Source organism: Corapipo altera, unplaced genomic scaffold (assembly GCF_003945725.1).
Source record: "Corapipo altera isolate COAL_440 unplaced genomic scaffold, ASM394572v1 0, whole genome shotgun sequence".
In the NCBI taxonomy this organism is placed as follows: Eukaryota; Metazoa; Chordata; class Aves; order Passeriformes; family Pipridae; genus Corapipo; species Corapipo altera.
In genome coordinates this window covers 39,958,055-39,983,568 of record NW_020884872.1, presented here as the reverse complement: position 1 = coordinate 39,983,568, position 25,514 = coordinate 39,958,055, and the positions used below count along the sequence as shown (strand labels likewise).

At 40.0% G+C, this 25,514-nt stretch overlaps 1 protein-coding gene across 1 annotated transcript; it reads right to left on the bottom strand.

The window, feature by feature from the left end:
• Positions 1-297: 297 nt before the first annotated feature.
• On the bottom strand, positions 298-25,443 carry SLC15A1 (solute carrier family 15 member 1). Its single transcript, XM_027636607.1, has 23 exons — positions 25,358-25,443; positions 21,943-21,965; positions 18,873-18,957; positions 18,644-18,785; positions 16,267-16,386; positions 15,995-16,094; positions 15,654-15,744; positions 14,356-14,439; positions 13,169-13,251; positions 11,918-12,004; positions 10,805-10,894; positions 8,763-8,807; positions 8,638-8,667; positions 8,425-8,513; positions 7,191-7,272; positions 6,584-6,709; positions 5,241-5,393; positions 4,782-4,831; positions 4,074-4,184; positions 3,841-3,937; positions 3,254-3,400; positions 2,319-2,426; positions 298-1,124 (listed from the first exon to the last, which is right to left on the bottom strand). The coding sequence occupies exons 1-23, from the start codon at positions 25,359-25,361 to the stop codon at positions 939-941; spliced, it is 2,133 nt and encodes a 710-aa protein (XP_027492408.1). The 5' UTR covers positions 25,362-25,443; the 3' UTR covers positions 298-938.
• Positions 25,444-25,514: the final 71 nt, after the last annotated feature.

Sequence of the window (25,514 nt, the reverse complement as noted above, 5' to 3'; positions counted from 1 at the left end):
TGTGAACCTTAAAAAAAATTCCCAAAGCAACATGCAGACCACTGACACTCCATAACATGGACTACAGTATCCTGTTAAGTAGCAAAATTTAGTCTTCCATACCATAAATTTGAGGGATGTTACAGGTATATTAAGACTAACACTGATCCACTAGCTTCGAGTGATGGAGCACATAGAGAAAGGCAGAAGAGAGACGGGATCAAGTTTTGTTAACATGCAATTGTGAGTCACATTCTTAAACCACTTCCATTAGTTTTTACACCACAGGTTTTATTGCTGTTGCTTATTCCAAAGGTCATTTGCCATTATCAGTTTACCTGAGTGGACACTTCTAATATTAATTAAAGACATAACAGGAGTTAAATGGGTAGTTAACAGGCACATAAAGCATTACATTACAGTGCACGTCCAAGTTACTGCCATGTGGAGCACAGACAGCATTTTAATCTGAACACTGCCAGAGCTTTGCTCCCATTATCTGTACAAAAGTACAAAAGAATTTAAGGCACATGTGACCTGCTGCTTTGAAGTAACAGTGAGGTTAGAGATCATGCAGAGAGCTTGTCTTCGATTGCTGTTTCTTGACAAGACTTGTTTCTTTCATGCTACAAAATTGAAATGCAGTGTAAAAATACTTTTCACAGGTCCAATAGTTCCAAGTCTAATTTCAATATTCGAATGCTACAATATTTAAGATTGAGGTACATTAAGAGTGCAAATTCTGCTGGAGTTTCTTCGGGATACCACATACAGTACAAGAGAGAGACTAATCTTTTGCTATTGCTTGCCAAGAGAGGTTCCATTTTAAGTTAAAACAGGTTCTTAAAGTCTCCCACAAGACATTATCCAGAAGAGTTATTACTGCTACCCAAATTCCTCTTACTGCAGGGAGAGTGAATGGGATTTCATAATTTAAGAACACTCCTTGAATACAGCTTCTACATTTTAGAATCAGCTTCAGCTTCCTTTTCACGGTCATCTTGATCCTTTTTAGTTTTCTTTTCTTCCTCATCAAATTGGGCTTCGATCTCATTTGGATCAACATAGGTATAAAAGGTAGCCATAAAAGCAAAAATGATGCAAACTACAAACAGCAAGGCAGCAAACAGCACATACTCTGCCCACTGTAAAAAAAAAAAAACAAAAACAGGCACAAATTATACACCAATATTTATTCCTCAAGAGTATTGGATCATTATTTTAGTGTTTGCAGGAAGAGAATTCATAATGTGAAACTGAGTGTGCCTAACAAGTATCATATGGTTTACAGGACTAAGTAGTAGATGTATATAATTACATATTAAAGTAACTGAGAATTGAAATTCTTTCAGTAGTTCTGTCTTCACTGAAAAGACAGAAGTTCTGTGAATGCTGAAAAGTTCAATAATATCTTTTCCTGAAGCAACTGGAAAATGAATGAAAGGAAACTCAGCACCTCCTTTTGGTCAGGTAATCTCAATCTAAACCAAGTTGGCAGTGATTCTGCTTCCACTTAGGTCAGCAGTTAAAAGTTTCTACTGACCACAAATGTGGGCAGACCAAGACCAGAAACTCTGGTTTCAAAGTACAACTTCCAGCTGAAAAGCCTCAACACCTGTTTCATGCTCTTCTGGGTTAATCTAGCTGAAACTGGGACTGCCAGACCTGTTTCAGAGACAGGCTTTTCCCTCTCTCAGACTTTTTGATCCATTAGAGAGTGCCACTAATAGGAAGTCTTGTACAAGTGTTCTTTACCAGAGAACCACAGCTTTCGTGCCTCAAAGAATGAGGTTTGAAACGAATGGATCCAGAAGGGATGTGGCAGGACTGTGGTATGCAGGTGAGGGCTCATTAAGAATTAATAGAAATTTGGTAGGTTTTAACTCCATTAGTCCAGAATTTCAGCTAAAATGGTCACAGACTTTCTACACCATGAGAAAAAATTCACTGCAGAGATACTAGAGACTGCTGCTGGCAAGCAAAGGATGCTGACAGCAAGAGTTAAGGATGGTAAACAAGAGATAAGTGGTAGAAGCCTCTATTGAAGAACTATTTGTTCAAGTTCAAAACTAGTTTTTACCTAAATAAGCTATAAAGATTCATAACTGTGTTATTTATATACTCTAATGAGATTACTCAGTCAAGAACTAGTTCTACAACTGACTAGTACACTCTTGTAGCCAACACTAACCTCTCATATTCCAGTTTTATATGCAAATCCACCATAATGCGGATGTTCAAAAGTTGTGGTTGAGGGTTATCTGCCATGACTCCCCTCTGGATTGGAACTGCTTTCTCACAGTGTAATATAATAGCACACTTATTGCTTGTGTGCTTACCTGCTTGCTGAGTTTGGATGCTCCAGCTACAATAAGGACAATTATGTTACCAACAGCCACAGTCAGCTGCCATCCTGCCTGCAGCACTGACTTCATATTAGACGGGGCCTGTAAAAGACAGATATTTAAGTTTTGGGCAAACACTGCTATGACTAATTTTCTGATGTTTACTGCATTTTTTACCATACAACAAACACTGGTTCTCTGCAGGGGGGGAAGAGGATTTCTTGGTTTTATTGATTTTGGTGGTGGTTGGGATTTTTTTGTTTTGGTTTGATTTTTTTTTAAATTATAAATTGCTAGAGAACTAAATAGGTCTGGAGAAGGCTTTGAGGAGCAAGAGATCACTAGTACGCTAACTATAACACCTTTAACTTTACATATACTGAGTAACTAACAGGCACATTTTACACCTTGGAAACACATGGTACACCTGAAATGAAGAAACTGAGTGCATCATCATCTAGCAAGCCACATCTTAAAGTGTTCCCATCACTGCAGCTTCTAGACTCAAAATTAAGGGAAGAAATACACACAGCTAATAAACTGGAGTCAGAAGACAAAGGAATTTTAAAAGTATAACTAAACTGCTGCTAAAGGCTCTATGGACTACATTGGTGTGGAGATAAGGCATCCATAAGTATTTCCTTATTTTATATTTGAGTGCTCTCCAGTTCGGTTTTACAGCAGCAGTACAGTTCCTCTTATTTTCAATGGAAAGTCACATGTTAGGAGGAAATGTGAGGACTGGTGGTCGTCTTCAAATTACAAAATTCAGCATAGCTTCATGTAAAACATTGAATCCTAGTGAACCAGGGCCAACTTGCATCACTTTATACAGTCCTGCTAAGGAGCTCTAAAGGATATAATTGATCAAAGCAGCAGCAGATCTTAGTTTTTATCAGGATTCTTAACACAAGAATAGCAAAACCTACCTGTGAGTATGAAAATTCCAGCCCAGTGACAGAGAAGACTACTTCTCCACATGTAAGAAGAAAATACTGAGGGATCTGCCACGCCATATGGACTGAACTGGGTGGAATATCTTCAAAATATGTTATATTAAGAGTGTCTTGAGTACACTGGAAATAAAAATAGCACGTTAGGAACAGTAATAAAAAGTAAATAAAAGTAATAAAAAGTCTGCACACTAAAGACACTCTAAGTAATTTTATAATCATACACAATGTTCTGGGTAAATAAAAAATATTGCATATGAAGAGTTGCATACCTAGTTATAAAGTATAGGTATTTACAGCAGATTTCATGCAAATCCATAGTATCTAATAGGGTTAAAGATTTAAGGCTATTAGTGATGAACATGAATTCTTGCATTATGTCATTATCATACCCATCATTATTTTTATAGGTAGCAGTGGCTTTATGTTCCATTTAACACACCAGAATTATATGGTATGTATGATTAGGAGGAAGAGGGATAATGCTACAAGTGTTTTTTAATTAAAGTATACAACATGGAAAGTAATTCTATATTGTCCATCAAACAACACTGGCAACTCACAGAATTGATTGAAATGGTATAGGCACTGCCAAATCCAAATTTCTTTGATAAAACCGAACAAGTAGATGAGGGCGTTTCACTCTTAATGGTATATCGCCTGAAAAAGAAGACAGTTCAAAGCATAGGTATAGTCAATTGTGTGTATTCTAAATATATAGAAAGAAAATGTTCTATGCCCTTTTCCCAAGGACAAGCATGTCTAAGATTAAATTAGGATAAAGAAAAATGCTTACGAGTGTCCTCCTGGAAGGGTGGTGTAATTACTGGCACTAAGAGGAGGCAGCACTGCAACAGTCTCATCATCCAGAGTAATGTCAACAGTAGAAACATCACTGTTTATGAACCTTTAAAATGCAAGAGTGATTACACAAAATATACAGAAGTCAAAGAATACAGGTTTTACTTTCAATAATATACTGGCAGCACAACAAGGATCAAGTCTTCCCATTTAATATTTTTTTCGTATCAGTTAACATTTTTGAAAGAACTCTAAATCTCTTAAAGTGTAGCTAATACAAAAAGCAAGCTGTCAGTCTGCTGCCTTCTTAGGAGAACATCAAAAGCAAGCCACTACTACAACCAGTAGAAAATGGAAAATGTAGAAAAAAAAAGGAGAGAAGCAGGAGAATATTTTTTATTCAAGTCTAAAAAGAAGGTATAGACATGTAGTCTGTGCAGTTCATCAATAAAAAAGTCTAGGCAATGGAGCGAAATACATGTTTCTGATTTTAGCTAAATTAAACCCAAAGCAGATGTGCAAGATTGCTTAAATGAATCATGCCTCAGAAGTTCTTACACACTCTAAACATCAAATGAAGTATCCAGCAAGAGGCGAGCTCCTACAGTATAGAAAACTATATTAAACAAGAAGAGTCCACCCAAAGACAGATAGAAGAGATAGTCACACTACTGTCAAAATTTAGAAGCAAAACAAACTCTACCTGATGAGATTTTTTCCTTCTTCTGGTTTTGATGTAACATTGTCCAATATCTGGTGGAATAGACCATTATCAAAATACTTCATTGGCCTCAGTGAAGACCTTTAATATGCATTATTGCATGGCAGTGGACAATTAACAGAGACTTCAGAGCAAGACTCCAGACCTTCCACTTTAGGAACCTACTACAATACAGGTTTACTAGAAAACTCATATGACACATCTAAATCTTGGGGAAAGGGTAATCATCAAGGTAAATAATAATTTTTATTTATTTTTTTTAAACTACATCCTGGCCTGCTCTCTACAGCTCACCAGTCTTACTGGTACAGCAGAGACGGGGAGAGACAGAAAACAAGACAAAATAAAAAGCTATTCAGAACTTGTCCTCTCAGCTTCACACAGTCCACATATTTAGCTATCAGAACATCAATGTATAGTTTAAGAATTAAGTAGACTTACCAAATTAGAAAAAACGTCTGTTCCAAACAACTGAAATGCGAAAGTGTAACGATTTCCCCCTAGCAGGCCCTCCAAAGATTGAGTTTCGTTTAGCGATCCAGAAGTTATGTTTAATGATTGCAGCTGAGAAGTCTCAAATATCATGTAGTCTGTCTACAAGGACAAACAAATTGCTATGAATTTCTGTGCAACTGCATACTTGTCTACAACTTTGAGGGAATGTTATGGACTCAGGGGTGTCAGAAGTTTATACATGTGCTACTTCTGAAGTGCCAGAGATCATAAACATCCCCTAACTTTCAGTTTTGTTCCATCGGATTACTATTCTTTTATTAATTTAATTTGTTACACAAGCTTCAAAGTCACATGGGCTTTCCACAAATATTATGGAATAGCTGTTATATTTTCCTGTGTATTTCTTGCTCCAGATAAATCAGGCTTACCACGACCACCAGAAAAAAGTTCTGTTTAGCTACAGAGGCAGCACTATCATAAGATGTAGCATTTTCCAAATAGCAACACCTAAAAGATGCAAATGCAAACTTCATCTTTATGGTTTCAGCGTAACAGAAGTGACATGTTTAAAATATTCTAAACATGTTTAATCTACATAAAATACTTAAAACATTAATAGACACAGTATGCCCTTCATTTTCAGGTATAAACCATGATTGTATCAATTCCTTATCAGTATACACTTTGGGTGCCCTTATCTTCTCCTCATAGCTTTGTTTCCGTTTGGAGGAGGATGGAGTAGGATTTCTCCTCTTATGTAGAAAAAGGACCTCAGGCTATCAGAGATCACACTTCTAACATCTCTTATCAAAAAGATCCATCAGCTCCATCACATTTTGCTGTCAACAGAGCTACCAATGCTGTGTTGTATTAGAACCTGAAGCTTAACATGTGATGTAGCCACAGAAAAAGCTCCTTGTTCGAGTAAACCCTCCCTTAGAGTAATAGCAGTGACTTACTAGAGCTGAATAGACTTTCACTGAAGGAAGGAACGTTCTTGCTGTTAAGAAATGGAACCTTTTTAATGAGAGTGAAGTTTTCAGCTAGTTTAAAGTCACTGATAAGTTTATGAACGTTTCTTGAAAGAAACCTCTACTCTTGTCAAAACAAACTAGCCTGTCAAAATATTGACGTAGTTACCATTTCTTCATTCACTGTGTTTTCAGTAACAATTCATTTCACAATACAAAAAAAAGAAATAGTTAAAATTACTAGAAGAAAAAAAAAACTAGGAAAAAAAAAGTCAATTTTGAACCATTAGTTAAGAATGACTGACTTACTCCATTAGATTTTTCTTAACTTGCTGTTCCTCATCTGCCCTTACTTACCGCCTCCTTAGGTGCTACATACACACTCTGAAGTTGAGGTTGAAGCTGAACTGTTGCAGGAACACTACCTAGGTTCATTAATCTGATTTGTGTTTGTCCAGCTGCAGGGAAAACTGGATAAGTTTTCTACAGGACAGAAAAAAGGTAAAATCAGTGCCCTAAGTCACATGGAAAAATTACTATAATTACTGTGATCTTTATTATTTCATGTTGAACATTTGCCTTACAATCTACAGTTGTCTGAGGGATGCAACACAAATAACAGGTTTTGTTACTAGTCTCACAAGTTGCCTAAGGAAAGAAGTCTATCATCCACAACAATGCCTCCATGGCCAGATGTGGTTCTTCTATCACATGCTGTATCATGTTGGCACTACCAAGGCCACCCTGCAGTTCAAGGAATGAGCTTTTCTCACATCCTGGGTTTTTTTTTATTATGCTAATCACAATATTGCAATATTCTTTAACATTTCCCATCCTTCTACTTCTGTGCTTGTATGCTTGGTTCCAAATTTAGGAGTCTTAGTTCATTTCCCCGCTAAAAACACTTTGTTCTGCATTAACAACCAAATATTAATAGTAAATACTCGCATGGGGCTGAACTTACATCTATTTGCACTTGCACAAGGGCAGCAGCAACAAAAGCCATAGAGGCAAGGAACATACCAACAGTCATCTTCTTCAGGGGCCTAGTACAACAACAAAAGACACATGAGTTTTAAGAGAAGTGTGAATTCAAATCTTCAGAAGTGTGTTTTTTTCTTTCCACGTTTGGAAACTCAAATGGCCACAAGTAGCACATTATCACCATTTGAAGGGCTGATATTATTACAGAAAGTGATCCGTTAAGCTAGGTATGCCTCAATTTATAGTTACACTTTCAGGAAATATGTCTTTTCTGCAGCATCTTAGTATAAACTGTTACTCTGCATCTGCTGGGCTCAAATACTGATTGAACCTAGTTATTAGGTTTCTGAAAAAGTCTGTTTTGCAGGAAGAAAAACCTGAATCTAATACAGTTGTTAGCTTTACAACAAAGAGACAGGTAGATATACCTTTAAAAGAGAGTAAAAATGTGCATCCGTATAGTATGTTTAAATAATACTGAACAAAAAAAAGTGAGAGGAATTTTTTTAATTAGAAGACATCTACTTATATTCAGTTAAGTTCTAAGGGTAAACTTAAAGTAGCTATTTTATTCATGGCATCATTTGTCCAATGTAGAGTGTTCATAAATGAATGACAATGTTTCCAGCATATCACACACCCTAGATTCTTCCTAACTGTGTGGAAAAACAACATTACACCTTAGCTCCATGAAAACTGTTTTAAGAACTGTATTCTCTTCTGCCTCTCCAAGCTCTCTTGCAAGTGCTAGCCACTTTATTACCAACTTTAAAAATAACATGTAATGCCTACTGAAGATCCAGCTAGAGGTATTCACTGAGCCAGACTCCTCACTGGGACAGAAGAGGAAACACATCTTCAGGTAGTTTTAAGCCCAAAATATGACACATAGTAAGAATATATGTTGTATTTCTACGTCATATTCCTGAGGAAGGAGAGGGGGTAGACATAAGGAATGTGGAAAACAGTAAAGTGCATCTCCTGCAATCAGAAGGTTTTCTCCTTAACTGGAAAATATTGTTACTTTACTATTAGGTTCTACTCTGTGGTGCCTCTACGCACCACTTGCAATATCCTATATTTTTTTATATTTTAATTTCTTTTAAATATTAACCCATTTTGAATACACTACCATTACATTAGGGTTGGAAGAGCCATTCAAAGAAACCACTAAAACGAGCTTCTGTTGAAGTCAGGTAATTACATCAACTTACGTAAAATTGATCTTGCATTTCTTGATTAAAGGATAAATCAAAGAATCTACAACTGGGACCATTATAATAATCAGGATTGGATTCACAATCTGTTGAAGATGAACATAAGAAGAGGAAGAAAATTAAGTATTTTTCAAAGTAATTTTTTTTAAACAAAGGGCAATATGTAAATAATCTTTCAGAAGAAATCAGCAGATAGAAGATTAAATGTACCTGCATTTGATCTGGTTGAATTGAAACACCCTGGTGAAGGAAAAAGAAATAGTTTTTAATATTATGACAACAAGTAAGTGGTCTGAAAAGTGTTACTTAAAAAAAAAAAAGAAAAATTAACTTACAAAATCCCCATTCATTGCTGTGGCTTGCAGTGTCCATCTTGATCCCTTAAGAAAAGAAGAGAAAATTAGACGTCATAGTAAATCAATCTTCCAAAGTTCCTCTTGAATTGTTTTCATAAGTAAAGTGTTAGGAAAAACATGCAATACAACAAAAAAATAAAGCTTGATTTGGGAGTATTCTTATTCTGCAACATAAACATTTGAACAAAGCAATCCTCATGGTCCATTTAATTTCATTTACTTGTTTTGTGAAATAGAGTGGAAAATAATTTAGATGCAGAAATTAGGTGGAGAGACAGCAGGGACATCCTGTGCAGAGCACTGCCACGTGCTGTACATAGAAGGCACGAATGCACCTGTGTACCACGTGCTTGAGCCTCAAGCAGCCCAGACCTCCAATACATCCATCCTTCCTTCACACAGCCCAGCAGAGTGTTCAGACAAGCCAGGGCTCAACCTGCCCTGAGCCCTCTGCCTCAAAAACCTGCCAATAGCTGGGTTAAGTGGGGCTGACTTTCAGTCTGATCCTAGGGTGAGACAAGAATGCTTATTGCTGCATCTGTGCTGCATGCCTTTAACCACCTGCAATATACCACTGTCCAAGATATGAGTTATTATTCGTGTAATGAGTATTTAGCTCTGAATTTCATAGCAGAACTACCTAATTGTAACAGGTTACACGGATCATTACAGCTCACAGGTAGTAAAGCAGCAGGGTAGGGAATCTGGACCGAACTTCCTACCCATCTACGTTGGATAAAGCTTTCAAGCCTAGACATTCTCTCAGATGTCCTCCTAAATTCAGACTTCAATGCATAACTATGAAAGTTGCTTTCATGAGTCTTGAGCACTCAGTTCACCAAACGAGTGGGAGTTATAGGTTTATACTTCTGCTTGAAGAACCCTGGACGTTCATATAGACTGGAGAATGAGATACTGAAAAGCAGTGCCATGGAAAGGGACCTGGGGGTCCTGGTTGATGGCAAGCTGAATATGAGTCAGCAGTACCCTGGCAGCCAGGAGGGCCAACTGTGTCCTGGGGGGCATCAGGCAAAGTGTCGCCAGCCGGTTGAGGGAGGGGATTATCCTGCTCTGCTCTGCACTGGTGTGGTCACACCTTGAATATTGTGTGCAGTTTTGGGCATCAAAATACAGAAAGATATTAAGGTGTTAGAGAGCATCCAAAGGAGGGGAAGGAAGATGGTGAAGGGCCTTGAGGGGAACCCACAGGAGGAGTGGCTGAGGGTACTTGATCTGTTCAGCCTGAAGGAGACTGAGGGGAAACCTCATTGCAGTTACAACTTCTTCAGGAGGGAGAGAAGAGGGGCAGGCACTGATCTCTTCTCTGTGGTGACCAGTGACAGGACCCAAGGGAATGGTCTGAAGGTGTGTCACAGGAGGTTTAGGTTGGATATCAGAAAAAGGTTCTTCAATCAGTGGGTGAAGAGGGCACTGGAAGAGGCTCCCCAGGGAAGTCTTCATGGCACCAAGCCTGACAGAGTTCAAGAAGAATTTGGACAATACTCTCAGGCATGTGATATGACTCTTGGGGATGGTCCTGTGCAGGGCCAGGAGTTGGACTCAATGATCCTTGTGGGTTCCTTCCAACTTGGCGTATTCTGTGATTCTGCATTTGTAACAGGGTGATTAAGCAAACTGGCATCCAGATCATTTAAGCCCTGATTCTTGACATCATTTGCACTAGGACACTAAATTTCATCTTACAACTGACAATGGAAGAAACGTTAGAACTAAGAAAAATTTAAATTACTCTTTCAGCCCCTGAGTCCGGGTCTGATACAAAATTTGGAGAGGTCTCAGTCACTGAATCAGTCCTGGGCATGTTCAGATAAACTGAGATAACCCTGACTGCAGAACATCCTGTAGTAGCAGGACTCAGTAACTACCATTTTGCATTAAAACCGGGTTAAAGAGTTTGTTTTTCTACCCTCTCGTACACATCTTTTATGTCTGGTGACCTCAGAGTACATAGAGTGATAGTGTACAGCTCTAATTAACAAGCCAAACAATTTCTACTTTACCTGCTGGTCAAAAAGTGCCCAGAACATGGGGAGAGGGATGTAAAGGAAAAGCACCTTCAACACAGTCTTAGTCTGAGCAATCAGTCGTTTCTGCAGCAAATAAGAATTACACAGGAGGAATTGGTTAAAAAAAAAAAAAGATAAGAAAAAAGACAATTGCAAACTGCTTTTCACAGCAGAGCAACGGGCAAAGACCCATCATATAATGTTTACCCACATACTAAACTTCCCACGTTGTGGGTACTTCTGATTATTTCTGTTAAAATAATACAAAGTTTGATTTTGGATGTGGGAAGGGTTGTGTGTGTGGAAGGTGACACTGATATCAGAGAGACCTGGTGTTTGCACGTATACTGATGGCAGCATGAGATTCATCACTTAGTGCTGCATTATTTTTTTAGGAAGGAGGCATTTGAATGACAGGCAAGTGAGGAATTTCACATATGAACAAACCATATAGGCAAAAGGAAAATCAAAGTGACAGGCTAAGGTTTGTGCTGCTATTGACAACTGGGCAAAGCAGATCGGAGACAAGCGACATGGCTGGGGTCTGTGGGATGTAAGGCTTTGAGAGTCATGGTTACAAATTATACTGAGGCCAGAGGGGATGCAGTGTTTACCCACATCAACTGAAATTCCAAATCATAATTCATAAGTTTCATCCCAAGACAAGGATTATGGCCCTGTGCATTAACCATGACAGGCAGCAGCACCATTCCCATTTTTCCCCTCTGCAGTCATTAAACCAGCATATTTTGTTTGAAGGCAGTTTATCAAGAGAAACAAAAACTTGAGAAAGATAATGCTTGCTAGTTTCCTAACCAAAAACTTATAAGTGTTTGTATTTGCTTGGCAAGGGAAAGTATTTTCTTCATCTCCCTTGAATTTCCCTGGACAGCCTATGATTACAGAGAGCATTGACTCACACATCTCTGCTCTCCCCCACAGGAGCTGAGGCGATAACCTGCAACCTCAGGGGAGTCAGATCATTAGCTACTAAATGATCGAGAGGCCCAAAACTATTTGTCCAGTGCTTGAGGCAATGGCTCAGAGCAGACAGAGAAGCTGAGGATCAGGGGATATCACAGCAGAAGAGGCTTACACAGGACTTACATCATACTTCTCACTCGCCCAGTCCAGCCAGTGTTCTCTCTTGGGGAACTCCTTGCTGCGATGCCGAAACCGGTTTTTGATGGCAAACTGAGGAGAGACAGAATTGTTTAATGGCATTACAAATATTTATAAATGCAATGAGCTGTTCTGTCATTAAAGACTATGCTCCCACTTCTAGTGTTCAGAGGGTGCTAAAGGTTACTTCTGCTAACTGCTCCAATCATCTATGGGAATATTGCATTTAAGGCCTCACACTGCATATCCAGTGGAGTGTGCACTTGGGATTAGGTGAACCAAACATCTGAGATTAGTCTCTCTCAGTGTGGGTTGATGTTGGGAGCTTGAAGACCTGTCTTCTTCAGACTTACTTAGGTACAACAATAAGTAGAGCAGTGCCATGTGCACAGATTTTCAGAGCTGAATGGTTGTAAGAGTACATTTTAGTGTAAGAAGCTGCATCTTGTGGATATGCCCCACACTCTGATATTGAATCTACACAAATATAGTCCCAAAGAACTCCCAAGATTTTCCACATGGAATAATAATGCAAGGCAGAGGTGGGTCTTAGGAGCAGCACTCTAAGCAATGGTCAAAGTCACCTGTAGAGATTTAGTTTTGACAGTGCTTACAAAATAAGCAATGGGCTAGACTATAACAAGCTGGCAGGGCTGCACAGAGAATGAAGCAGCCCATAAACAAAAAAATCCCCTGATTTCAAAGTTGAGGTACTGCAAAAATCTATTGCAAATCTACTCATGCAGGTTCCACTCCCTTCCTTGCACGCTCACTCTGCTATGTAACCCCCAACTTCCTTAATGCAGTGGGGATCAATATACCTCTGCATTGTAAATAACATTCTTTTAATAAGCAATAAATATTTGCTGATAAAATGTACTGGTAGCTCTGCTCTTGACTCAGGTCAAGGCATGGTTATCTCTTACTACAGGGCTGCAGAAAGGTGCACAAATGTGTAGGGAATGATTCCCAGAAGCTGGGATAAGCTTTTACATATAACTGACATCTTACTTTGTTTCCTTTATGTATAAATTCACTTGCATAATTTATGTATAAATCAAGATATAATTTAAAAAAGGGCAGTCTAAACCTGGAGTGTCAGCAATGAAAGAAAGGTTTTAAAAAAAAAATCCTTAGAATCTTTCTTATATTATGACAGATTTCTGATCTAGGAATGTTTACAGAACAGTTTTAAAAATTGCTGCCAGGGATTTTGGGAATAAAAGCAGTACTTACTCCAACACATTTGCAAACTTGAAGCATTATATTTCCTTGAGGTTTAACTTTCTTGTACATTCTGCTTCCAGCTACAAACACGACTACAACATGCAAACAGAAACCAAAAGCAACTCAATTATATTAAAATGGTGGCAAATAATCTGATATGGAAACTGTAACAGTTAAGGAGTTAGATGAGGGTGGAAATAAGTCTCCTAATGAGCAATGAAATGGTCTATTCTCATGCTATCATACAGTAAAATAAATCAAATTAATGCCAGCAGATTGCTTCTATTTAAGACAAAAAACTAAATCTGGAAACTCTTAAGATAAGTGCTCAATGGGAGGTCAGCTTGATTGAGGGATGGTCAAAACTAGGACCACTTGGGACCTTGGCTCTGGCCTTGTTGTACGGGCTGCTTTTTAGGAGTTCAGGATGCTGCAGTTCACATCATACAGGGACACGAGGCTCTGCCTGAACTGCAGGACTCACCAAGGTGTCCTTTACTGCCATGCCCAGGGCACATTCCTCAGCCTCACCCTATCACGTGCAGGGCAGGACACAGGCAAGTCCCCACAGCCATCACGCAGCTCAGGCTGAGCGCACAGGCAAGGTGAGGTCACTGGTAGTTGGGTGGGCTCCTGGTCAGGACCATGAAGGACCAGAACCAGGAGGGTTACTGTGGTACATAATGGCACCCCCCAGTTTCTTGGTCTTTGTGATGTAGCAGTCAGGCTCAGGGAGTGACCTGCAGCACAGCTAATAAAAAAGCAGGTGTTTGAGAAATAATGACGTACCAAGTACAGGATTTCTGCAGCGCAGGGGCAATTATACAGTTTGCATTCCTGGACTAGAGATAACTTCCAAAACACATATTTTCTGAGAATTTTCACACTACATTCAAAAGATCTATTTATATATCCCAGTAGTCCAAGAAATATAGACAGTAGTTTACAAAATATATAGAATTCAAAAGTATATTCATGCCTCTCCCCAGCCCCATCAGTCTCTCCTGGTACATCAGTCTCTTCTGGAAAAGTGAGTACTTCAGTTTAATTCCACCCACGAAAAAATTTTAAGTTAAAAATTGCAGAAATATTCAGGTCTTAGTAGAGGTTTTACCTGGAAATTTCTATCACTTTTCCATTATGAAATCATTATCATCAAATCACTGAAGCAGCAAGATGGCAACAGAACCACTTACTCAAGGCGACAGCCATCAGGACAGCAGGAACTCCAAAAGCTAGCGGGTAACATTGCTGTTTGGTATGAATGCCACATTCTGTAGCTGAAACACAAAGTAACATTAAAGTCCCAGTCAGCACTACTGATGTTTTACATATGATTTCTGTACTTCGCATTCATCGTTAACTCATGGGGGTACAACAAACCTCTCTGCTGACATCCACAGAACTGATGATCAGTATCCAACTTAAATAATTCCCTTTTCAACAATTAAAGGTATCACAGAATGGTTGAGGTTGGAAGGGATCTCTGGAAGAGAGTTTGATCGGGGGGAAAAAAAAGCTAGCTTGCAGCTAACTAATGTCTTGATTTAGCTGTATTAGCCTTTTGGTTAACTTTTACAGTACATGGCAGTTTATCACCTCCCTCAGCTGAATTTGTATTTTTTTTTTTTTCCAAGGTAGTTTTCACCCTTAATCAGCAAGGAAGTAAAGTGCATGTTGTGCCTTATGCATCTCTAGTTCCTTCTTGGGAAAGGACAGAATTTGCATTAAGCAAACATCTCAAACACTTCTACACAGCCTTCCAGTCAAGAAATCCAAAGGCCAGAATTTCACCCCAGTGCTTCAGGGTTATTCCAGAACTCACATGCTGTTTCCTTTTTTTTTTGAGAAAAGAAGCCTTCCTCAAACTCCTGCCAAGCACATCCATGCAGCACCATCTGTGTAAGCTTGCCACAGAATTCCATATGCATATAGATTAGCAAATTGTCTGCATTTTGTTTAGGGTCATGCTAGTCTTTATAAGCAGAAGAGAAAATAACTTTCTTCATTAACAATATGAAAAGTTATTTACCTTGTCACATGGATAAATGGGTTACTACATGTATTGATGCTCCTGTACTTAGCATGGGCACACTTCAGAATAGCCTTCACTTCCAGAGGAGAGGGTTCTCTCCCCACTTCCCTTCCCAGCAAACAATACAACTCTTCCTAGTGTGATGGTTTTAAAGGTATTGGAAGAGGTGACACATTTGTACCTTCACAGAATTAAAACATGCATTAAGGCATACAAGTTGTCAGCTCCACCATCTCTTTGGATCTAGTATTTTTGATCCTAAAGGCAATTCAGGTCTCAGATTGGTTTGGTTTTGACAGTACCTTGCCTGTGAGAAGTTGAATGACACACTGAAAACCATTTGCTAGGTAACTCCAGTGTGTCAGAGAACATAACTTTAATTTAAACCTAACTAGACTGCAATCCAACACTCATCCTTTTCTGATGTTTAACTGTTTATAAACAAATATGTGGCCTTACCTCTGAGACTTGGGGTGACTATAGTAGATAAGAGACTTCCAGCATTAATGGCCATATAAAAAAGAGAGAAGAAGGTACTTCTTTGTTTTTCCTACAGTAAAAACAGAAAGATGTTTAGAAAGGCTTAGCCAGAACCACATTGATGAGCCTAGATTGTTAAATTAGCAAGTCTGTTTTCACATTTCAAGACAAATAGTTAAGTATCTCCTTCTTCAGTTACTCAGGAAACACTGCAGTAATGCATATGTCTAAACATGTACATTATTAGAGTATTATAATAGTAAAACGTTATTAGAGTATTAAACTTTCTGTATAACTGAAAATCTGAAAGACACTGTTACCTGATCATCTTCAAACTGGTCTCCACCAAATGCTGACACACAAGGTTTGATCCCACCAGTACCAAGTGCAATGAGGATCAGGCCAATCATGGACAGAGCACTGAAGCAAAGGAGAAAAGAGAAAAAGGGGAAAAAAATCACTTTATTTTCTTTCTTAAAGCATAAATACTAGACTGATTGAAAGACAATTAAAATTCAAGTAGCATAAATTTAAGGTGTAAGTTGTCCTGTTCATCAGCCTGGAAAAAAACCCAATGTACAAGGCAACTCACATGTGCAATGGTATATTATCGGGAGAGCCATCCCGGTTGTGATCCGACAGGTCATTTATGGAACCCACAGACAAGACTGCCTGTCCAATCATATAGACAATGGACAGGGAGACAATGGTCCTGTTGTAAAGAGAGGAGATACATTTTTTTTTCAGATATGTTAATACAATTACACACACACAATGCACACAGATAATGCAGATTACATAGATAAAGCAGACTTTTGCTTATTTCAAAGATGCTTAGTAAAGAAGCACAATTAACAGATACAATAAGGACTGAACTTGTCAAAAGCTACTGTAAAAATTTATCCCCACACCACTGCCACAGTATTCTATTCTATTTTTTTTTATTATTGTTTTAGGTAGCCTTGTTTAATTAAACAAGACAAGATGACAAATGGATTCTATAGATATCATCAGTTCATGGGAGATATTTAAATATCTTCAGTGGTTGCCTTTTTAATAACCAACTCAAGAATGCCATTATTATATTTTGCATACAGTGAAGTTTAAATGGACTACTCTGCAACACAAATACGCAATTTACACTGGTTTTAATATCATTAAACATTCTCTGTGTTACTTTATATTCTAGTTGCAGGAATAAAAGAAGAAAAAAATTATAAATCTACTTTAATCATGGAAATTACACCAAAATAGTTTTGTGAACAACAACTCTATTCTCCCACTTGGCTGTGTATGAACATCTTTACACTCAGATTAGGGCAAGAGCAGCACTGAAGAGCACAGGTTGCAGGCTTTCAGCCTGACTTCCTCTACCAGGAGGTACCTAGGAGGATAATATTGCAGAATCACCAGCCCCCACCCCCTGCCTTTAGGGTCCAGTCCTCCTTTCTGTATGCAAAAACACACTCCATTTTAATTTTTTTGGACCTTAAGCATGTGACTGTAGTTTAATCCATGTTCATTTGCTTCCTTGGGTGAGCCTCCATTCAACAGGCACAGATCCAGTTCTCCAGTTTGGAGGAAAAGTAGGAGAAATATGATGCAATGATAGGAAAGTATTTAAAAACTCAGTTCGCAGGAGAAGCAGTCCCAAACCCAGTGCAGGCTCCAAGACCTAGGACAAATCAACTCTATTTGACATAGGCCAGAGGTCCTCACATCAAGCTTGGAGCAGCACCCTGACACAAGAGGGACACAGACAAATTCTTCTTACTTTACAACAAAGTTTCTCTGGCTTAAAATTCTCTTCCCTGTAGCAGAGGAAAGATCTATGAAGTGGGGGAACAGTCAATCTGCTGTTTAGTGATATTTAACAGATAAGGTAGAATGTTTTTCTAAACAGCACTTCAATTTCGTTACTTTAGTTGCCTAACAGCTTGGGAGAAAGTGTACAATTGAGGTTAAACAAGTACCAAAGGAGAAGGGATGCAAGATCTGCAAAGCTTCATCCTGATAAAATAAGTAGAAGCCAAAATGGATTTAAAAAAAATAAACTATACCATCTAACCAAGCAAGTACACAACATATTGAGACTGCAATCTGCAACATATCTAGCTACTTGCAGTGAGTTCACACTGCTCAGACCAGCTCCATAGAGCACACAGGGCAGTGGTCGCAGTCCTGGGCTTCCCAGGGCTGTCAGCACAGAAGAAGGTGGTGCAGCTGACTGCACAGCACATATAGCTTCATCTCTCATCTCTGGGAGACCTTTGACAAGTCAGCTAACATCCATGGTTCATGACCTTCCATAAAATCTTTATTGTGCTTTTTTTCAGGCAAAGTAAACACTATTAGAATCAAGACATTAGTAAAGGAGAGTAAGATAAGGCTGTTGGAAATAATCTGGTTACCTTTCAAAGAACTGCAGTGGTACTTTCCTGAACAATTAGCACACAGGTAAAAAACACAGAATACATGATTTAAAGACAGACTTGCTACTCAATAAGAACTCTCACTGAACTGTCAATTCTGAAATCATACAGTATTTTAAAACTTAGTTTAAGTTCCAGTTAATTCACTATTTCATTGGCCACCTACAGTAGGTAAAGAGGCTGTCCAATGTAATTATAATCTCTGGTATCTATTTTCGCAGTTTGGTGAGTACTTTCCTTAGTTTAGCTTGCATTTTGTCTAGGTGAGCGGAAAAACATGCAGTATGCTGGGAAAGCATGCTACCACCCTTAACTGATTAGCAGAACTGGAATATTTCTTAATTAACAGTGCAATTTCAAGTCTGAGCTCAATCAATTAAAACCTCAAGTTTTGGTCAAATAAAACAAACTATCCTGGAGTAGTCAACACCAGTTCTGAAGGTGTTGAGAGCTGCTGTTTTAGGTGATGGTTCATGTAACACTGATTTCAGGTGAGTTTTCAAGATTTTTTGGTTTTTTTTCTGAGGAAGCACTCACATAAACTTTCCCAGCCAGGAGTCCGCAATGATTGCTCCAAGGATAGGTGTCAAGTAACACAGGGCAACAAACGTGTGGTAGATGGCTGTGGCCAAATTGTCATCCCAGTGCAGGAAAAACTTGAAATACAAAACGAGCACAGCTGTAGGAAGAAAAACAAAACAATGGGTTACAAACCAAAGTTAGGGCTGGGTAACATGTGGTCAGCACAAGGAGACACAGTACATACCTCGCATGCCATAGTAGGAGAACCGCTCGCAGAACTCATTGACAACGATGAAGAGGATGCTCAGAGGGAAGCCAGAGCAGAGTGACTGGAGGCAAGAGACAGTGTGAGGTCAGAGCTGTGCAACACAAACTAACACTGCTCACTGCAACCCACAGCTTGAGCAAGGTTAATATGAACTCAGTGGAAGTGGGTGGGTACTCAGGGACAGGAGGCTGCACGGGCTTCCGTGGAAATGACAATGGTTTACCTGAACCAAGAGTCAGTTCTCACTTTCCCCTCTTGGTCCCCAGAGCTCTACACACTGCTCATCTGCCCTTTGCAGATCTTTAGCAATGCTATACCTGACCTTCAAGTGTTGCACTATACACATTTGAGGTCTCCAGTACCTAACTCTTAGAGCAATCTTGATTGGTATCTAAAAATACACAAAAAGCCACATTTATGAAAAAAAATAATCCAAAACCAACAAAAAAACCCACAGCACACCACAGTTAGAAGCCTGGGGTTATTTTTAAACACTTGCAGTTGAGAAAAACAAACATTTAAAGTTTTCATTCAAGAAAACTTCTAGGAAAAATTCCCCATCCTTAAAAATACTCTGCTTGAAGAATTCTTAATTTCTTCAGATTTGATAAAATGGAATTTATTCCTAACCTAAAATGGTATGGCATTAGATGCCAGATTCACTGAACCTTCACCTGCTGCAACAGCCTGGTCAATGGTCAGTCATGTAGCTTGTACCAGAGTTATTGCCATTGAGACAAAGGGAAAAAAAACATACATCAGGTACAAATCTGACATTATCAGTAGAACTTGAAGTTTAATTTCTTATCATCTACTTTTCTTAGTGGATGAATACATGATATAATTTCTATTAAAATTAATGGGAATGCAATGTAAACATAATTCTTCCTTAAAAATCTTTTTTTATTGGTTTAATTCTGCAAGTAGCAAAAAACCAGATTTTCAATAAGACTCAGAACATTCCAGAGATAAAACAATTCTTTTCCATGCTTCTTCGGTTTAATTAAAAAAATAGCATTGTTTGGATTGCAAGGGTTCAGGAATTAAACTGCTCTGTATTTCATGTGAAACAGGAAAAAGTTAACTTTGCAGATCAGAAGGAAAGAAACCTTACATGGGGACATCCTGCCTGACACAAGTAAATCAGAGAGCCCATGCCTCCAGCAAATCTTCAATGAACAAGACTTTGAGACCTGTATGCTACAACAGGTTTTTTGTGGATACTGCAAAAGAAATGAAAGTGGCAAGCACATTGCTGACATATCTGACTCAGTTGTGAGGATGTCTGAGCAGCCTCAAGAGTGTTGATCTTTGTTACTAGCAGAACCAAGTATGTAGTGCCCATCCTACCCATGGTTTGATAAGCAGGATTCACTGAAAAAACTTGATGTCAGGCAAGTGCCAGTGGGACTCATCCAGCTTTGGAGCAATCAAAATTTGAGGCGTAAATATATACTTGTCACCCTTGATTTATCACATCCTCCTTGGGCAGAAAGAGGTGTCTCCAAAGGAAGATCATCCACATGTATCCAAAAATTAGTTAGTTTCACTTGAAAGTGCCCATTTCCCTCAGCTGAAGAGGGCAGGAGCTCTGGATAACTACTCCCAATTTGGACACAGGTGTTGGTAGAGCTCACAGAGACAAATGCTTCCCACCTTGCCCGCACACTATCCCCCTAAGCCATGACAATGTTCATGCTCCTGAGGAGACAGATGGAGAACCACACTGTGAAGGTTTAGTTCAGCAGCTATGAGATATACAGAAGAGATTTTGATTTCAGCACGTGTTAGGTTAGTCACTGAAACAGTAATCCAGACTGTATGACTTGTTTCTGCTGGTGTAATTGGGAATAGCCTAGCAGGAGAGGAGAGAATGTCTGCTCCTGAGGTGGAACAAAGTCTTCCCCATGTCTGTCCTGCCCACAGAGAGAAAAAAGACAGAGTAGTCCTGGATCAGGAGCTGGTGGGACCCATCCCCACCAGAATGTCACAAAACCTCACTAAAATCTTTTTGACCATTTTGAGGTTCTCACAAACCTCCCCAGCATTACATCATCTTACCCAACACCTTATTGTTTAAGAGGGTGTTACATGCTGGTCTGGGGAGGTTGCAATCCAACAAGGCTGGATTTCTCTTTTAAGCCACTAGTGTTTATGTGCCTGGTGGAGACATCCTGCATTCGCATGGTGGCACAGCAGACACTGGTGGGCTTTTACTGTCTGCCTCTGAACTGGGAGGGATCTGCCTGTCACAGCTGGAGCTGAGTATGAACAGAGGCAGGCAGGAGAAAGCTATTGGTCTTCCTAAAGGTGACAAGCCTTCTGCTTTTCCAAGATGCTACAAGCAAGGAGACTATGCAATTAATCCATGATAATATATGACTTATACTTGTCCTTGTCGTGCACAATAATGTTACAGTATACATGTGCACATACACACATCTACCACCAAAACCTTTACTGTTGTAATCCTCACTGGTCAAGAAGCACTGGATCCACCACCAAAGACGTAACCTGAAGGTTATATTTTATAATGCTCTCCGTAATTTTACCCTGCCCTGGGGTTACCAGCACCCCACTGCACAGCTTTGACCTTGGCTGCTGACGAAGCCACTAAACAGAGGGAAAGTCTGTGGAGTAAAACCTTATAAGATAAGTAAACACAGATATAGAGTTGCTAAGACACATGTCATTAGCAGTTCAAAGATTCAAGAGCAAGAACACCACTGAAAAGCAGGAGTCCTAAAGGAGAGCTGGTGGATGATGACAACTCAGCCACAAGAAGGATGGGCTCCAGGGACCAATGCCCGCTCAGTCAGCACAGGCTCTTCAGACTTGTTATCATGATGGTGAGCACACTTATGCTTAGCTAGAACTTTAAAAACTACAAGGCTACTTTTGCATCAGTTGGCCAGTAGCTCACTATTTTATACATTTAATGTATGTTTAGAGTGATTGTTATTTTGTGTACTGCTAAAGTTACCAAAACAATGTAACCCAAAGAGAGTCAGTATAGCAACTTTTTATAAGAGAAAACAATACTTACTGACTTGCCCTTACCTCTTCCAGCTGTGAAGAGAAAAAAACAAAACAGAAGTTAATGGAAAGTAGTAATATTCCTTTAAAACCAATGGAAGATTCAAAAAAAATTCAGCTCAAAATAATGAAATAAAAGTACAGTTATTTTCAGGATGAGTAAATGTTCAGTTTACTAAAGGGAGACTTTTCATGGTTATTAGGCAAAATATCACTTGATTGCCTTCGGTTTTTCAGGGTGTGCATAAAGTCACAGGAAATACTCGAAAGGACTGACAAGAGAAAGCATCCCATCCTACTATGACTGCTCACTCCATATCATTTAAGGCAGTGCTAGACCATCCAGCCACTCACAGAAGATGAATCCTGCTTCAGTTCGCTCTCAGGGATGCTACCTTGAAGGCAAGTCAATAGTAAGGAATAGACTAAAGATGCCCTGTCACGGATGGAGGTCAAGTCCCAAAAAGGGACAAACTTTCCACAGCTCAGATTTAAAGAGGACTGAATACGCAGTGCAACTGAGTGATCCATGTTAGCAGGCATTCCCACAACCTGAAAATTAACCCAGGAAGGCCTGGAAGAACAGGGGGATCCTACTGAGGGCAGGTAGAGCAGCCCTAAAGTGACTTCCAGCTGATCACAGCAGGCCCACTATCCCTTGCAGCCCTCCAAGCAAAGTCCTGCAGGGCTTGCTTGGCTCAAGGGACAGGCTTGTAGGCTGAGCTTTTACTGTGCTAGATAGTTGATGTCAACATTTCACATGAAACCACAAGTAAACTCATTATCCTTACGATAAGACAAGTACAAGATGTGAACTTTGAAATCCCTGCTTGTAAACCAAGTATGCCCACAATAGATCTCTATAAGTATCTTTGCCAAAATCATTATTTAGTCCATAGTTCACAATGGATAAAAACAGCTGACAGCAACACTATAGCATTTGACAAGATATTAACTAAAATAATTTCCAGAAATTATTAAAACTGATTAATCTGATTCTTTCCTTCACTGCTGTGGACAAGTTCCTTCACAACAGTGGTAGCAGGTAATTCAAGAATACATTTTCCTAGGGAACAAGTAACATTTTGAAAGTGCTAACACAACAAATTCAGGCCATGTGCAGGCACATGAGTTATTAAAGTTTTTGGCAATGTCCCTTATACAACCCATGTGAGCAGATACACTGAAGGATACTAAGATGTTAGTGATAGATTATCTTCATAGCAACTCCTTGATTATTTCCGGTTGTTGGCCTTTCCAGCACACCTGTCATATTGCCATTTTTTCATAACATGTACAGAGAACAACAGTTCGGGCAGCTCCTGTCTGTTAGCTAAGCCTTGGGACAAAAAAATACCAAGAAACTTGCTGTTGGTTGCATTTTTTCCTTTCCAAATGGTGGAAGTATCACCTCTGTAAGAAGCTTTATACAGAGGACATCAGAGGCATTTTTGTCAGACAACGTTGTCTAACTTCCGTGTTTAAGAGACACACTTATTGCTCAATCATTTTGACTTTACCCCTCAATTCTCCTTTTACATAGAGGGTCAGGGAAACTCCCAGTAGCATTAAAGTCAACATTTCAACAAAGACACCTAAATTAGCTGAGGATTCCACCATCAAGCAGCTTCAGGTTTTGATCTACAAAAGCACAGAGCACCCAACATTTTGGATCATTTTCAGTGATAAATATGAGGTTTACTAGTACCATTTTGGAGCAGTCCCTTTTTGAGGCAACCCTCATCACCTCTTATTCTCTCCCCACATAGAATAACAAGCAGAACTCCTCATTCTCTCCCCAAAACACTGAAGAGCTCTGCATTTTTCGATAAACCTCCAAACAGTTGTCCCTTTGTATTCCCTTAGAGATTAAATACTTTTAAGAAATGTAAAGGCATAAGCCACTCAGTTCTTGGCTTTAGCACTGCATCTAAATAATTATTTATCAGTGGGTCACTCTCTCCTTCTCATACTTGCAGGTAAGGTGGGACAGGCTTATGGCTCCAACCCCTTCCCCAGCAGCTCCCACCAGTGTGGTTCCCTGCAGTCAGAGGGATGCAGTGTGATGCTTCAACTCTTGCAGCTCACTCTCCATGACACAAGATGGAAGTGCATTGCCTTGCTCCATTCAGCAAATCTACCAGATTGAAATACTTCATGTCTGTGTCCAGGCTAAATCTGTACACACCCACACTGTCACTGAGGATGTTTCTAGCTCCAGAGCAAGCCTGCTTTCCTGGTACCTGACTTGTGGCACAGTCAAACCTCTTGCCTCTGGTCTCTCGAGCAGCCTTCCAGCACCTCCACAAGGATGTTGCTACCATCAGGACAAGTAACTCCAAGAGTCCCTGATTCACACTTTGCTATTTCTGAAAAACACTGACATAGAAACCATCCAAGTAAACTAATGATGCAGCAAGCCTGATATTACGTGAGCAGACACAGCTGCATCGCATTTCTCTCTCTTCCCACAACCATCACCATTTTCACAGTTGGCTGCCCGAGTCAGTGAGACTCCAGTGCCCTCCTGGGCAGCACCATTGCCAGGTTCTGCCTGCTCTTTACTACAGCTGCATGTTCCCAGAATGCAGATTTGCCTGCTCAAGATGCAATGGCACTTTCTCTCTCCTTTTTTTTTTTTTTTTTGCATCTCAGGTTCCTTCCCTGTGTAAGACAAGGTTTCTCCAGCTCAAGAACTGCTTGCTAGGAGAGACACACCAGTGTGCTCTGACACTGCAGGACCAAGGGTCCAACAAACAGCAATGTAGAGCTACACCACAGAAAAACACTGTTTGCACGTTTACTACTTGGTGTTCCAATTCAGACAAGAACGAATCTTCAGGATTAATTAGCTAAATGGGCTCTGCCCTTATCTGAATGTTCAATCTGTGTCTCAATATATTTAAAAAACACTAGGTCAATCCTAGGTAAACAGTCTCAGTAAAAAAGCATTATTTAACATGTGTGAGAAACACCACATGTAACTTGTGCTCAGATCCTAAGCTCCACATGCCTTGAAAGTGTAGGATAAACCTTACCAGCCAGAGGCTCAGCTCTAAGAGCTCACCAAGGCCAAGGCAACATCACTCGGCTCTTGCTTGGGTTTTGAGGCAGGGTCACGAAAGCCAGGACACAGCATTGCCAGAGGGAGAGCTGCCCCAGAGGAAGAGGGATGATAAAAAAGGAAGAGCATCCGAAGGTGTCCTCAGACCTGCACCGAACAGCAGAGCCAGCCCTGGGGGCCCACGGCTCCTTAGCCATGCTGCCAGCTCACAGTCCGGCACGGACAACCGACTCGGAGAGAGGCGGCTTGAGGATCCTCCGGTGCTCATCCCGGGGCGGCATCCCTGCCGCGGCCCCCAGACCGGGGACCTCTACCGCCATGCCACCCACCTCCAGGCTGCCCTCACCCCCGCAGCACCTACCCATGTTGCCAGCCCGGTACCAGCGGAACTCTCAGAGCTGGAAAACAAGAGGGAAAGAGAGAAGGAAGCTGCTGGGGGCGGCTGGGTTTTAAGGGCGGCGGTGGCGGGGCCCCACCCGGCCCCGGGCGCTGCGGGGCGGTGCCGCGCAGGTGTCGGG

Excerpts from the sequence above, each read along its gene's own strand:
- SLC15A1 (XM_027636607.1), bottom strand. Across the intron at positions 18,958-21,942 it reads GAAGAGGTAAGGGCAAGTCA|TCACTCTGCTCTGGCTTCCC; the intron begins GTAAGTATTGTT and ends TCTTGCCTCCAG. Across the intron at positions 8,668-8,762 it reads CAGCAATGAATGGGGATTTT|GGTGTTTCAATTCAACCAGA; the intron begins GTAAGTTAATTT and ends TTCCTTCACCAG.